General features: G+C 43.8%; 1 protein-coding gene across 7 annotated transcripts in view; it reads right to left on the reverse strand.

Moving 5' to 3' along the window:
* Positions 1-12,925, reverse strand: part of LOC137562594 (serine-rich adhesin for platelets-like) — a 110,440-nt gene extending 97,515 nt beyond the window's left edge. For 6 of the 7 annotated variants that reach the window (XM_068274085.1, XM_068274087.1, XM_068274089.1 and 3 more), the window contains exons 1-2: positions 12,563-12,925; positions 64-186 (exon numbers count right to left, since the gene is read on the reverse strand). In XM_068274085.1, the coding sequence (XP_068130186.1) occupies positions 64-186; positions 12,563-12,617 (178 nt within the window). In that variant the 5' untranslated portion in view covers positions 12,618-12,925. The remainder of the gene's footprint in view (positions 1-63; positions 187-12,562) is intronic. The other variant, XM_068274086.1, reaches the window with a different exon arrangement.
* Between the last annotated feature and the right edge of the window lie 433 nt (positions 12,926-13,358).

Consider the following 13,358-nt stretch of genomic DNA (forward strand, 5'->3'; position numbering starts at 1 on the left):
CACTGCAGTTGTTATTTTACTCTCCAACATATATACTTGTACCACCTGTTGATTAAGACTTACCCTCTGATCCACTTGGAGAGAAATAAGTTGTTGATTTTTCTGGCAAACTGGTTACACTGTCTGTACTTGTTTCAAATGTTGAGTCTGACCAGGTATCTGTGGACAATTCAGTAGTTGAGGGAGCTGTTTTGAAAAATAGGACGTGTTTAAGTTGTAAACGTCATAACCTTGACTATAACAAAGCTACTCATGATATATCCTTTCATGTTCCTGAAAATGATGAACTTAATTCGTTTCTCTACATTACCGTACAAAAGGTTTGCAGCTTGGACAAAGCTTAGACACAGAACAAAGTGTGCTATAAGGATTCTGCTGTGGTAATAGCTAAGTAAGCCATGTTGGGTGTTCATGATCCCGAGGCGTAACTAGTGCTTTCAGTGTCCGGGGACAAAGACTATTAATGCGCCCTGTAAGGAGGGACCTGCAGTGCGCGTAGCGCGCAGCACCAAAAAGGGTGTGTGGCCATGCAACAGAATGTGGGTGTGGTTATGGGTGGGGCCACATATACATGACCTTAGCAGTGGTGTAAAAGGTCTGCAAGGGAAGTTTGAGCTCTGCCGTAGTATTTAGCCCCAAAATACATGTAATCTGACAGCATTTCACCAAAAATACATGTCATTTGGCAGAGGTTCCTCCAAAATACAGAGTTTGGCAATGGTTCCCACAAAATAGACATAATCTGGCAGCAGTGGTTCCCCCAACATACATATAATCTGGCAGCTGTTCCCCAAAATACACTTAATCTGGCAGCAGCGGTTCCCCAAAAATACAGTTAATCTGGCAGCAGTTCCCCCAAAATAGGTGCCCCAGTATAGGTAACCAGGTCTATAGGTGTCCCCAGTGGAAGAAACCAGGCCTGTAGGTGTCCCCAGAATAGGTAGCCAGGTGTATATGTGTGCCCAGTATAAGTAGCCAGGTGTATATGTGTCCCAGTATAAGTAGCCAGGTGTATATATGTCCCCTGTATAAGTAGCCAGGGGTATATGTACCCAGTATAAGTAGCCAGGTGTATATATGTTCCCAGTATAAGTAGCCAGAGGTATATGTGCCCAGTATATGTAGCCAGGAGTATATGTCTCCAGTATAAGTAGCCAGAGGTATATGTCTCCAGTATAAGTAGCCAGGGGAATATGTGCCCACTGCCCAGTATATGTAGCCAGGGGTATATGTGCCCAGTATATGTAGCCAGGGGGATATGTGCCCAGTATATGTAGCTAGTGGTATATGTGCCCAGTATATGTAGCCAGGGGTATATGTGCCCAGTATATGTAGCCAGGGGAATATGTGCCCAGTGTATGTAGCCAGGAGTAAATGTCCCCAGTATAAGTAGCCAGGAGTATATGTCCCCAGTATATGTAGCCAGGGGTATATGTGCCCAGTATATGTAGTCAGGGGTATATGTCCCCAGTATAACTAGCCAGGGGTATATGTCCCCAGTATAAGTAGCCAGGAGTATATGTCCCCAGTATAAGTAGCCAGGAGTATATGTCCCCAGTATAAGTAGCCAGGGGTATATGTGCCCAGTATAACTAGCCAGGGGTATATGTCCCCAGTATAAGTAGCCAGGGGTATATGTGCCCAGTATAAGTAGCCAGGGGAATATGTGCCCAGTATATGTAGCCAGGAGTATATGTCCCCAGTATAAGTAGCCAGGGGTATATGTGCTCAGTATATGTAGCCAGGGGTATATGTGCCCAGTATATGTAGTCAGGGGTATATGTCCCCAGTATAACTAGCCAGGGGTATATGTCCCCAGTATAAGTAGCCAGGGGTATATGTCCCCAGTATATGTAGCCAGCGGGAGCGCAGAGAAGAGGGAGAGCTATTTCAACTGCGTGCCTTAAAGTTATATGGCTGCATGCTATGGGCTTGATTCACAAAGCAACGATAACTGTTATCATGGCTGTGAAAAAGTGCTGCCTGTCATGTCAGTAGTGGTGCCATCGATTGAAGGGAGAACTCATCAGTGGAATGGTGTGTGAGTAATCTGTCACTTTCTCTCTGCTCGGGACTTTGTATAGGGAAGGAGGGAGGGAGGCACTCAGGGAGGAGAGTGAGACACCTTTTCATCATCAGGCACCTATAGGCAAGTGCCTACAGTGCCTTATAGTAAATCCAACTCTGTGTTTTTTACTAATTAATTACTCAGGTTGAAGAATACCAACCATGACGCCACCACATTATGTTTTCATAACACCCAGGCTAGAGTTACAAACCTTTGCTACTTAGTATAAAAAAACGCTGGCTCAGGTTTATTGAATGAGTTAACTTATGTCCCCCCAAACCTAGTAATTGCTGTAAACACCTGTGTCATTATCATCACTAATACCAATGTACTACTAATTATTTTCCAGTTTCAAAAGTCAACATATGAAAAATAATAAAGGAAAGTCACCATCTTTGTTCTCTCTCTCTCTCTCTAATGTATAAAACCATAACATTTGTAGCGCACCTCTTATAGAAGCCAGCAGCAAAGAGAATATATAGGAAAACCCCCAATCCTATATCAAGTTCTATTTAAGCAAAACAAAAATGAATATCTGCGCTATGACAAACAATTGTTTGTCTTTAATGGATAAAATGCACATCAAACACAGTATATAATAAAAACATTACTAAAAGTGATCCACCAATACTGAACTAATTATGCTCACTGGCACCCACTCCAGACAATCTAGATTGGATGAGCCACACTCTAATAGATCTTGAAGTGTCTCACCAACAATCACCTCTATCATAGACTGCAAGATCTCACATCCAAACTACTGGCCAGTAGGCATGTCCATACACTTATGTTGTTATGCTATCCTACTGGGGAAGTTCACTGTGATCCATACATAGTTCAATACCAAAAAGTGCATGTTTTTTCAACACATCAACATTAACATCAAATATATTTAAAAAAGTTGCTAATTCTCACTTCGAAATCAGCAATCTAAAAGAGAATAGCAATCTTCAGTCATCATCAGCAGATCTGCCAGCAGTGGTAATACAGGGGGTACTTCCGCATATGGTTTATAATCTTGCTTATCCACTGATATCATAAAATGTTCGATCCAGTCAGCTGCTGCTGAATAAATGGATATTATTCCACTCACCAGTCTTCAAAACATCCTTCCTTATTACCACTCTCCTTGCTCTGTATTTTGGCTGGGCCTACTAGTTACCACAGTGTGATGCAGAGATGGAGGGAGAGACAGACACCCTCTCTGACACTAATTGTTTTATATATATATATATATATACTAGTTGACCTAAGCCCATTTAAAAATGGGCTCTAGGTCTCTCTCTGACTGCCTCATGTCAGTGCGCATGCGCGCGCACCTGACTGCACACACCCGCCCGGCTCCCTGTCTCTGTCTGTGTTTCTGGGCGCGCCCGCCGCCGCGCGCGCAAGCACCCAGCGCACACCAGGAGCCCGCTCACCCGCCACACATCCGGCCAACAGCTCTAGGTCTCTCTCCCACTGCCGCATGTCAGTGCGCATGTGCGCGCACCCGATTGCACACACCAGCCCGGCTCCCTGGCTCTGTCCTCCTGTCCCAACAGCTGTCCGTGCTGCACATGAGCAGTAGCGCACAGACACAGGGACAAAGAAGGATGCAGGGACACTTGTATATTATATACATACTAGTAGACCTAAGCCCGTTTAAAAACAGGCTCTAGGTCCGTGTTTCAGGGCGCGCCCGCCACCCGCCCTGCGCACCCGCCGCCGCAAGCGCCAGCCGCACCAGCACCCACCGCACACCAGGAGCCCGCTCACCCGCCACACATCCGGCCAACAGCTCTAGGTCTCTCTCCCACTGCTGCATGTCAGTGCGCATGCGTGCGCACCCGACTGCACACACCCGCCCGGCTCCCTGTTTCTGTCTGTGTTTCTGGGCATGCCCGCCACCCGCCCCGCGCACCCGCCGCCGCGCGCGCCAGCACCCACCGCACACCAGGAGCCTGCTCACCCGCCACACATCCGGCCAACAGCTCTAGGTCTCTCTCCCACTGCCGCATGTCAGTGCGCATGTGCGCGCACCCGACTGCACACACCCGCCCGGCTCCCTGGCTCTGTCCTCCTGTCCCAACGGCTGTCCATGCTGCACATGAGCAGTAGCGCACACGCACAGACACAGGGACAAAGAAGGATGCAGGGACACTTGTATATTATATACATACTAGTAGACCTAAGCCCGTTTAAAAACGGGCTCTAGGTCCGTGTTTCTGGGCACGCGGGCCACCCGCCCTGCGTACCCGCTGCCGCAAGCGCCCGCCGCACCAGCACCCACCGCACACCCTGGAGCCCGCTCACCCGCCACACATCTGGCCGCCAGCTCACACGCCGCACACCCGGCCACCCGCTCACATGCCACCCGCTCGGCTCCCTGGCCCCGTCCCCGTCCTCCTGTCCCTGTGAGTCTGGGTGTGTGCTGCGCACATGTGCAGTAGCAAAAAGCACGGACAACGCTACACAGAGACAGGTGTACGCAGGGACATAGGGATTTTATTATATAGGACTAGTAGTCCTAAGCCGATTTAAAAACGGGCTCTAGGTCTGTGTCGGAACCCACCCCTTTTCTCACTCCCTCCCTCCCTCCCCTCTCCTCCCTCCCTCCCCTCTCCTCCCTCCCTCCTCCCCTGTGACCGGCGCCACCATCGCACAGTCAGCGCGCATGCGCACGCCCGCCGCGCGCGCAGACGAACGTGATTGCGCGCACAAACGCCCGCCGCATGCGCATTCGCCTTTTTAGCCAGCCCCCTGGCCCACGTACATTTCAAATAGCCGCTAGCTGAAATGGGTGCGATTATCGTGTATTTTATACTGCGGCTATATATACAGTATATTGTGTTACAGAATTCTGTAGCGGTTATGTATTAGGAATGAGCGGCTTATATTTGTTGAAAGAAATGCAAGCGAATGAAGTGTGTTCAAATAGCGGCTGATGAAATCTTACATCATAATCTTACATTTACTGTCATGTATGAATTTAAACGGCTCATTGTTTGTATGCGAACGGCTTTTTCAAATGAACGCTACATCTTACATCTATCCTAATGTTACATTTACTCTGTCATGTTTGAATTTGACAAATTAAATTAAAATTTGATAATTAAATAATCGATTGAATTGTCTTCTTAGATGATTTAAGGAAGATCTTTCTTTAAGGCTGGTTTCACAGTGGGACGTTAAAGTCCCACAATGCAGCCCAACTCACAGCACTGTAAAATCAATGTGCTGTTCACAGTGCACACATTGCGTTACATAGTAACTCAGCACGTTTAAACAAAGTGCTGCATGCTGTACGTTATACTGGGCTAAGCCACGTTAGACTGTTTGCACATGCTCAGTAATGTTGGAGGAGGAGGTCTCCCCTCCTCCTCCGCGGCCAGCCACATGGCTAATTAATATTCACTGCACTGTGGTGACCCCTGGTGGGACTGTAGTGTTGTCTGGATCATGAACGAATCGTTCATTTGATCCGGATCTTTTTTGTGAGTCGAATCATCCGGATCATCACAATGAAAGATTCGGTTCACAGTGGATATCTGTCTGGAAGAAACAGGAACATACAGAATGTACAGTCCCGGGTAAAGTCCTGTCCTGCTAGTCATTTCACCCAGTCTGCTTCCCTAGTAAAATGATTCAAATGATTCGGTACAAAGATCCGGATCTTTTCAATGATCCGATTCGAATGATCCGAATCCTTAAAAAGATCCGGACTTCCTATCACTAACCTGGAGCGGCTGCTTTGAGAGCTGCATAACGCAGCTCAATCTGACGTCCAACTTCAACACCCCCACGCATTGCGTTAGGGGCACGTTATGCGACCATAATGTCCCCTAAAACGCAACGTCTTGGTGGGAAAGAGGCCTTAGACTATCCCTTCAAAGTTAATGTACCGCATCGGGACTTTTTCTGGTGCATGCTGTGTAATCTGCACACTTTGCGGCTACACATTTTTCCCCTGCTTATTTTCTTGCGCCTTCCTTAAACCACACAATCTTTCTAATTAAGATTTTTTTCCCTTCTAGCGCCATACGCTTTCCCTTTTTGTTTCCACTGTTAAACACTCTCTTTTTCAATTTTTCCCATTAAACACTATATTTCTCCTATATCTCTATTATTTTCCTGAATACATCACATACAACTATTAATTAAATGAATGCTCATTGTAGCCACCAATGAATTGTATCCGCTGTGGTGGTGTCAGCGCATGAGGTAACCCACAGGACTACAACCCAGACCCCAGATTGCTGGCAGCTAGAGGGCGATCTCAAAATTGCTGCAGGGCATGTGCGTCCTGTGTCCAGATGTGTGTCCTGTCCCTGCGACAATACCTGCCCAATCAGTGGCTGTAGGACACTGCAGAGAGACACAAAGAAGCAGCTACATCAGAGCCTCAAATAGCGGCAGTAGTAGGGAGCATCAAGCACTCCTTACAGGGAGCAGGGGGCAGAGCTGCAAACAACTGACTGGGAGATGGCAGCTACAGGTGAAAGGTTATGTAATCATAAATGCCAGGCTAAACAAGTGGCTTTTCAGCAACCGATATGTAGCAGGAGGATGTGCCCGTCAAAGTACACCATATTCCTTACAAGCTAAAACAGACTGCACTGCCAATATTTTTTTCTCTCATCTTAAACTTCCGCTAATTCTCTACTGGTCACTCCTGGTCTCAGCTTCTGTTGATTATCTCCTCTTCAGCATTCCTATTTAACTCCCACTATCGCTTATCTTTAGTGAAGATCAAACCTTTGTCTATTTAGTTAATTTGCATATATTCAGCAGTGATGCTCTGGGAGACATCTCAAGCTCACTCCAACCTGAATTATCGCAAATTCTTTCTGTTTTAAGAAAGCAAACGTTTGTTTTTCTTAACATCTTAAGGGGCCCATACACTGAGCCGATTTTCTGGCCGACCGATCGATCCAGATCGATCGATCGATTGATCGGTTGAAAATCGGTTGGCCAATCGACCGATCGATGGCCGATTTCGATCGATTTCGATGGATTTCTGTCGAACTGGCAGGATGGACAATTTAGGTCGATCTGATGAGATTGCTTATCAGTTTGCATTGGCCTTAATGGAAATCTGATGGCAAAAAAATTCCATCAGATCGAATTTCAATAGATTTCAAACTGAAATCTATTGGAATTCTATCCAGGTAAAAAATGTTCTAAAAACACATCAGATAGATCATCAGATGCATTTCTTATCTATCTGCTGCCAATCTGACGAGTGTATGGGCACCTTTAGTAAGGGGGCTTTTAGGACCATTGTAGTCCCTTATACACTCCAATGAGTTCTGGGTCACCATGAGCTTGCTGGTTAGTCTGTACCTCTCGGTGTTAAGCAGCCCATACACTCAGCCGATTTTCTGGACGACCGATCGATCGCGGTCGATCGATCGATCGATCGATCGCAAATCGGTTGGCCAATCGACCGATCGACGGCCGATTTCGATCGATTTCGATGGATTTCCATCGAACTAGCAGGGTGGAAAATTTAGGTCGATCTGATGAGATTGCTTATCAGTTTGCATTGGCCTTAATGGAAATCTGATGGCAAAAAAATGCCATCAGATCGAATTTCAACAGATTTCAAACTGAAATCTATTGGAATTCTATCCTGGTAAAAAATGTTCTAAAAACGCATCAGATAGATCATCAGATGCATTTCTTATCTGTCTGCTGCCAATCTGACGAGTGTATGGGCAGTCCTACTCCATAGAGTCAAATTAATCCATGCCATGCACTGATGAGGATCAAACAATCCAAAACAGTCTGTATGCGTGTTGGATTATTATGGCTCTGTACAAATTAACAAGCTGACACATCATTGCATTCCAGCGGTTCTGGAGGTGTGTTTAGCTTCTAAGGGTAACAATGGTTAATTTGCATATATTCAGCAGTGATGCACTGGGAGACATCTCAAGCTCACTCCAACCTGAATTATCGCAAATTCTTTCTGGTTTAAGAAAGCAAACTTTTGTTAGTTCCTGTTGTGACTGAGAAAGATCTATGTTTAACTGCCTGCAATTAGCACCAGATGCCCCTATCTAATCCAGGTCAGTGCAACTACAAACAATTTAGCAGATGAAAGAATGATGCACAGGCTGTACTTCTATGCACTGATGTAGGTTGTCTGCTTTCTACAGTAGTTGTAAATAAAGGAATGCAGGCTGTTGCTATTTTTCTCTGCACTGATATGTTGCATTGTTGTAGACTCAAAACATTAAAAATTTACATGTCTACTCATGGACGGATTTGTTCTCTTTACCAACCAAGGCCACTGTCAGCATCCACCCCCCTTCAGTATAGGTAGCCCATTGACCCTTTACTCCAGTATAGATAGCCAAATGACACTCCCCCCCCCCCCCCCTCCTCCAGTTTAGGTATCCTGAAGACCCTTACCCCCCCCCTTCCCTCTAGTATAAGAAGCCAGATGACCCCCCCCCCTCCATTTGGTATAGATAGCTTGACGACTCCCCACCCTCAAGTATAGGTAGCCAGGTGACTATTCCCTTCCACCTATTATAGCCTGTTGTCCACCGCCCTTGATCCTGTGGTGCCCTAGGCCATGGCCTATGTGGCCTTTGCTTAAATCCGGCCCTGTGTCTACTACATCAAAGCCGAGTAATTGTGCATCGGTAATTGTATCAGAGAAAAGCAGCTTTTCATAAACAGTGGCGTAGCTAAGGAGCTGTGGGCCCCAATGCAAGTTTTACAATGGGGCCCCCCAAGCACTTTATACATAACAATTGATACAGCTCACCAAAACCTGCCAATGGCAACTAGTGTTGGGCGAACAGTGTTCGCCACTGTTCGGGTTCTGCAGAACATCACCCTGTTCAGGTGATGTTCGAGTTCGGCCGAACACCTGGTGGTGTTCGGCCAAACTGTTCGGGTCCGCCCGAACTGCTGAATGCCCGGCCGAACAGGGCCCCTGTTCGGCCGAACAGGTCCCTGTTCGGTCGAATACGGCCCCCCTATGGGGTCGCAGGCATAAGGGGGGAGCATGCCCCGATTGCAGGGGGGGGTCGGAAATTCCTCCCACCCCCTCCGCTAGCGCTCCCCCCTCTGCCCGCTTCCCCATACAAAAGTTTGACGAAAGTAAAATAGTACCGGTGGTGGTGGCTGGCTGCTGCAGTGGCTGGCTGGCACTATGAAGTGACTGAGGAGGAGGAGTCGGAGTAGGACGCGTTGAGGGAGGCCGGGCAGCGGGCAGTTCAGCGGTAGTACCCTTGTGGTACTTCCGCCCTTTCTCTGACCTCACGTCCTCTGCGTGATGATGCAGAGGACGTAGCCATTAAATGCGCCCATATTATACAGTCTGCACCGTGAAAGACTGATGTAGCCGATAAATACATTGGTGGAATAGCCGCGCCCATCTCAACTCGTGCTTCAATTAACGGCTTTGCCTGGCCTGTCCTGCTTCCTGTCTCAAGGCTGTCAGAGCGGGACATGCTCAGTAGAGCAAAGCATGGACACACAAACACACACAGGGACGCAGAGACACAGGGGGATTATATAGGATATATATATATATATATATATATATATATATATATATATATATATACTGTATATATATGTATATATTATCTTTCTACTCCACATTCTGAAATAACAATGAGTATCAATGTCAAAGCAATTATTATTATTATTATTGATTTATAAAGCTCCAACATATTCTGTGGCGCTGAACAAAGTAATAACCTCATCCCCACTATTTTTGTGTCAAGTGCCCCATTAATGTACAAACCACTGCCTCTCTACTCTTGTTTGAAAGAAACAAATCCCAAATTTTCCCTTTCTTGCACAGGATGCAAAAGAAATGCTATAGTACGCCCTCATCATATCCCACATAGATTACTGTAACAATCTTCTGTGTGGACTATCAAGAAACAGATTGGCACCTCGGCAATACTTCCTAATCTCAGCTGTGTGACCACATTTCTTTGTGCTCATCAAATGCTGCTTCAGCTACCCTCTACTGGCTGTTAATTGCACATAATCCAATTTAGATATATAAAACGTATCTGCTAAACTCTTATGCTACGTACACACATGCGACAACGATCGTTCGTTGAGAACGACGAACGAACTTTTAATTGATGAAAGAACGACCTAAGTAAAGTTAGTTTTAAAAGGTGTGTAACGATCTGATCGTTAGAACGAACGTTACATCACGTAAAGCAACTATTGTGCCTGCGCATAAAAATGAGAAGTTTCACGGAGAAATTGTGAAATGCGCATGTCAAGCCTAGTACGAACGACCGTTTCCAACGATGTACTACTTTTGCAAACGATCGTCGTTGGTTAAAATCCGCCGAGACAGAACTTTTTTTGTAGCGATTTGGCTCGTTCGTCGTTTGCCTTAATAGTCGGTGGTTCGTTTTTTGTAACGATCGTCATTGGTAAAGATCGGGGAACGATCGTTACAAACGACTATAGTCGCATGTGTGTACGCACCTTAAAACTGAGCTAATCCCAGCTAAATTGTGATTTTATTTCATAAAATCATACATCACTGCAGTTGAACCAAAAATTATATGTCCTAAAAGACCAATAAAAACAGAAATTAATCAAATATTCTTTTAGGATTTTTTTTCTAAAAGTCTCAATTGTTAATGGTATATATATATATATATATATATATATATATATATATATATATATATATATATATATATATATATATATATATATATATATATATTGTGTACAGTACTTATGTACATTTATGTACATTTTAGAGATGGATATGATTCTATGATTCTCAATCATACCACAATATGTGCTGATTTTTTTTTTTTTTTTTTGAGGATAGAATGAAGATGCCTACAGTGACTACACTTTCTTCATAGTGCAAAGGTGTCCATCAAACCAGCCATTTTCAGCTGAAGATACTACTAAGTGATTGTAACAGAAAAGTCCAACAATTGTCCAAAATATTACATTTCCATTACATTTGACAAAAGAGTCAGACATGCACATGTTTAATAATAAGTTCGTTCTTAATTGAGCTATAGCACTAATTGCTTCCTTGCACATATTATTATTCATCTATAGTATTTATATAGCGCTGACAACTTTCACAGCGCTGTACAGAGTATATTATCTTGTCACTAACTGTTCTCAGAGGGACAGTTAGTCTAATCCCTACCATAATCATATGTCCATTCTAGTCTAGGGCCAATTTTTAGTAGGAAGCCAATTAAAACACCACGTGAGCACATTAACGAATCAAAATATAGAACCAAGTTATACTGCTAATGGGAACCTTCAGACAATTTCCAACAGAGACAGCTTTAATGTGTGCTGTCATATGACAGTTATCTGTATGATTGAGTACATTTACTGCTGTTTGGTTCCTGTGCATCCTTAAACTGTTCCTTTATGTATTTTATTTTTTTTTTAAATCCAAAAAATAACATCTTTGAAGACTACGGTACACTAAGTATACGATGAGCATGTATTGTTATTATTGGCAGTGTTACAAAAAACGTACAATACTTATATTACTGCTAAAGATGGCCACACACCAAACAATTAAAAGGTCCAATGTTAGACCAATTCGATAAATATGATTGGTTGTACCGAAAAATCAAAAGCTTTTTTTTTATTATTATTTGATCGAGAATTCTGATCGAATTTCCAGTTTTTATTCAATAAAAGAAGATCAGGAGTGTTGGATTTTTCTGATCAATTTTTATAAAAATTGTATGGTGTGTGGTAGATTGTGAATTACTTGATGTACAGACCCAAGTATTTTTTTTTCTGAGTTTTCAATCATTTTTTTTTCATAGTTGGAGAAATAGTGGACATAGGTGTGTGGTGCATTGGTCAGATTTTATAAATGTTACAATCAACCCCCCAAAAATTGATTGCAATTCTTGAATTGAAAAGATATTTAAAAAATTGTGTGGTGTGTGGCCACCTTAATACCAATGCTACTGCTACTACAACTATTGCTGATATAACTATAACTACCACAAATACTTTTACTTTTACTACTACTACTACTATTGCTACTGTTAATATTACTGTCATTGCTATCTCTACTTTTAGTATTTCATTTCCTACTATTATTAGTATAACTAGTACTAATGTGCCTAAACGAAACAGCTAGCATTTCCACCTTGCAGTCCCAGAATCAAACAAAAGCTAGGGAATCATCATCTGCATTGATTCCATATGCTCATCTTATATTTATGTGAGGTTCTTACAGGTACTTTGGTTTCTTACTTTTTTAACTCCCCCTTCAGGCAAAGGCTATAGTGTGGGATCCTACACTATGAACCCATCTGAGACAGTACATTGTTCAAAAGCCTATATAAGCGAAAGTAAATGTGACACCATTATAAAAATACACCACAATAACAATGACAATAATAAAAACAGCACTGTTTTCAAAAACATTATCTGCAGCAAGGCTAAACAATGCTGGGGCTTGCAGTTCAAAAGCAAAAACAAGTCACAGCTGTAATGCATGCAAACACTTACCACAAACTGAGCAGGCGATAAGTAGAAGGGCAGCACATTTCCACCTGCTGCCCATCGTCAGGTGTCCTGGGCAGCACAGCGTGCCTAATGTCTCTTTCTGTATTTTTTAGTGCTTCTCTTTCTGTATTGTAAAAAGTCCCTGGGTATCTCAGAAGTCTGTCTGCTGATGCTGGGAGATCCCTTATATATACACTTTATGATGGATACATGACGTAGGCACTGGCAGGGTGGAGTTCACAGAAACGACACAGGCAAGTCTAGTAATGGACCGATTCACGATGAACCAGGCGAGGATGTCTTTATGGGGAGTAAAGTCCACGTTCAGACGTTAGTCACACAGGCTTCAGAGAATCCCCTGTAATACTAATGATGATGACCGCTTCAGTTGAACTGGAAACTGACTTTCTCTTGCATGCTGCTCTGGTACAGTAACAGCAGATAAACTAACTTATCTGTTTCTTATTTATGTATTTAATACCAACATGGTTAATAGATCAATAGAGTTCCGGCACTTGCGTGGCACTTAAATTAGTAATTGACTAATTAAAAAAAAAAAAAGTTTTGTTGACAACATTAAAAAATTCACTCTTGAATTTAAAATGCTTTCAGTCAATAAAGCTGGGTGGTATTCAAAGCAAACCTTTTCAAAGTGTACCTGAAGGGAAAAAGATGCCCCAAATGGTTATTAACCTCCTCCACCCCCTTGCCTCCACCGATCCAGTGCTGGGACCCCTGGAACCTCATTGACAAGGGGCTTTGTTGAGCAGTGTGTGTAGCAGCAGTCAGGGGCGTAGCA

Source organism: Hyperolius riggenbachi, chromosome 3 (genome assembly GCF_040937935.1).
Source record: "Hyperolius riggenbachi isolate aHypRig1 chromosome 3, aHypRig1.pri, whole genome shotgun sequence".
Lineage (NCBI taxonomy): Eukaryota > Metazoa > Chordata > Amphibia > Anura > Hyperoliidae > Hyperolius > Hyperolius riggenbachi.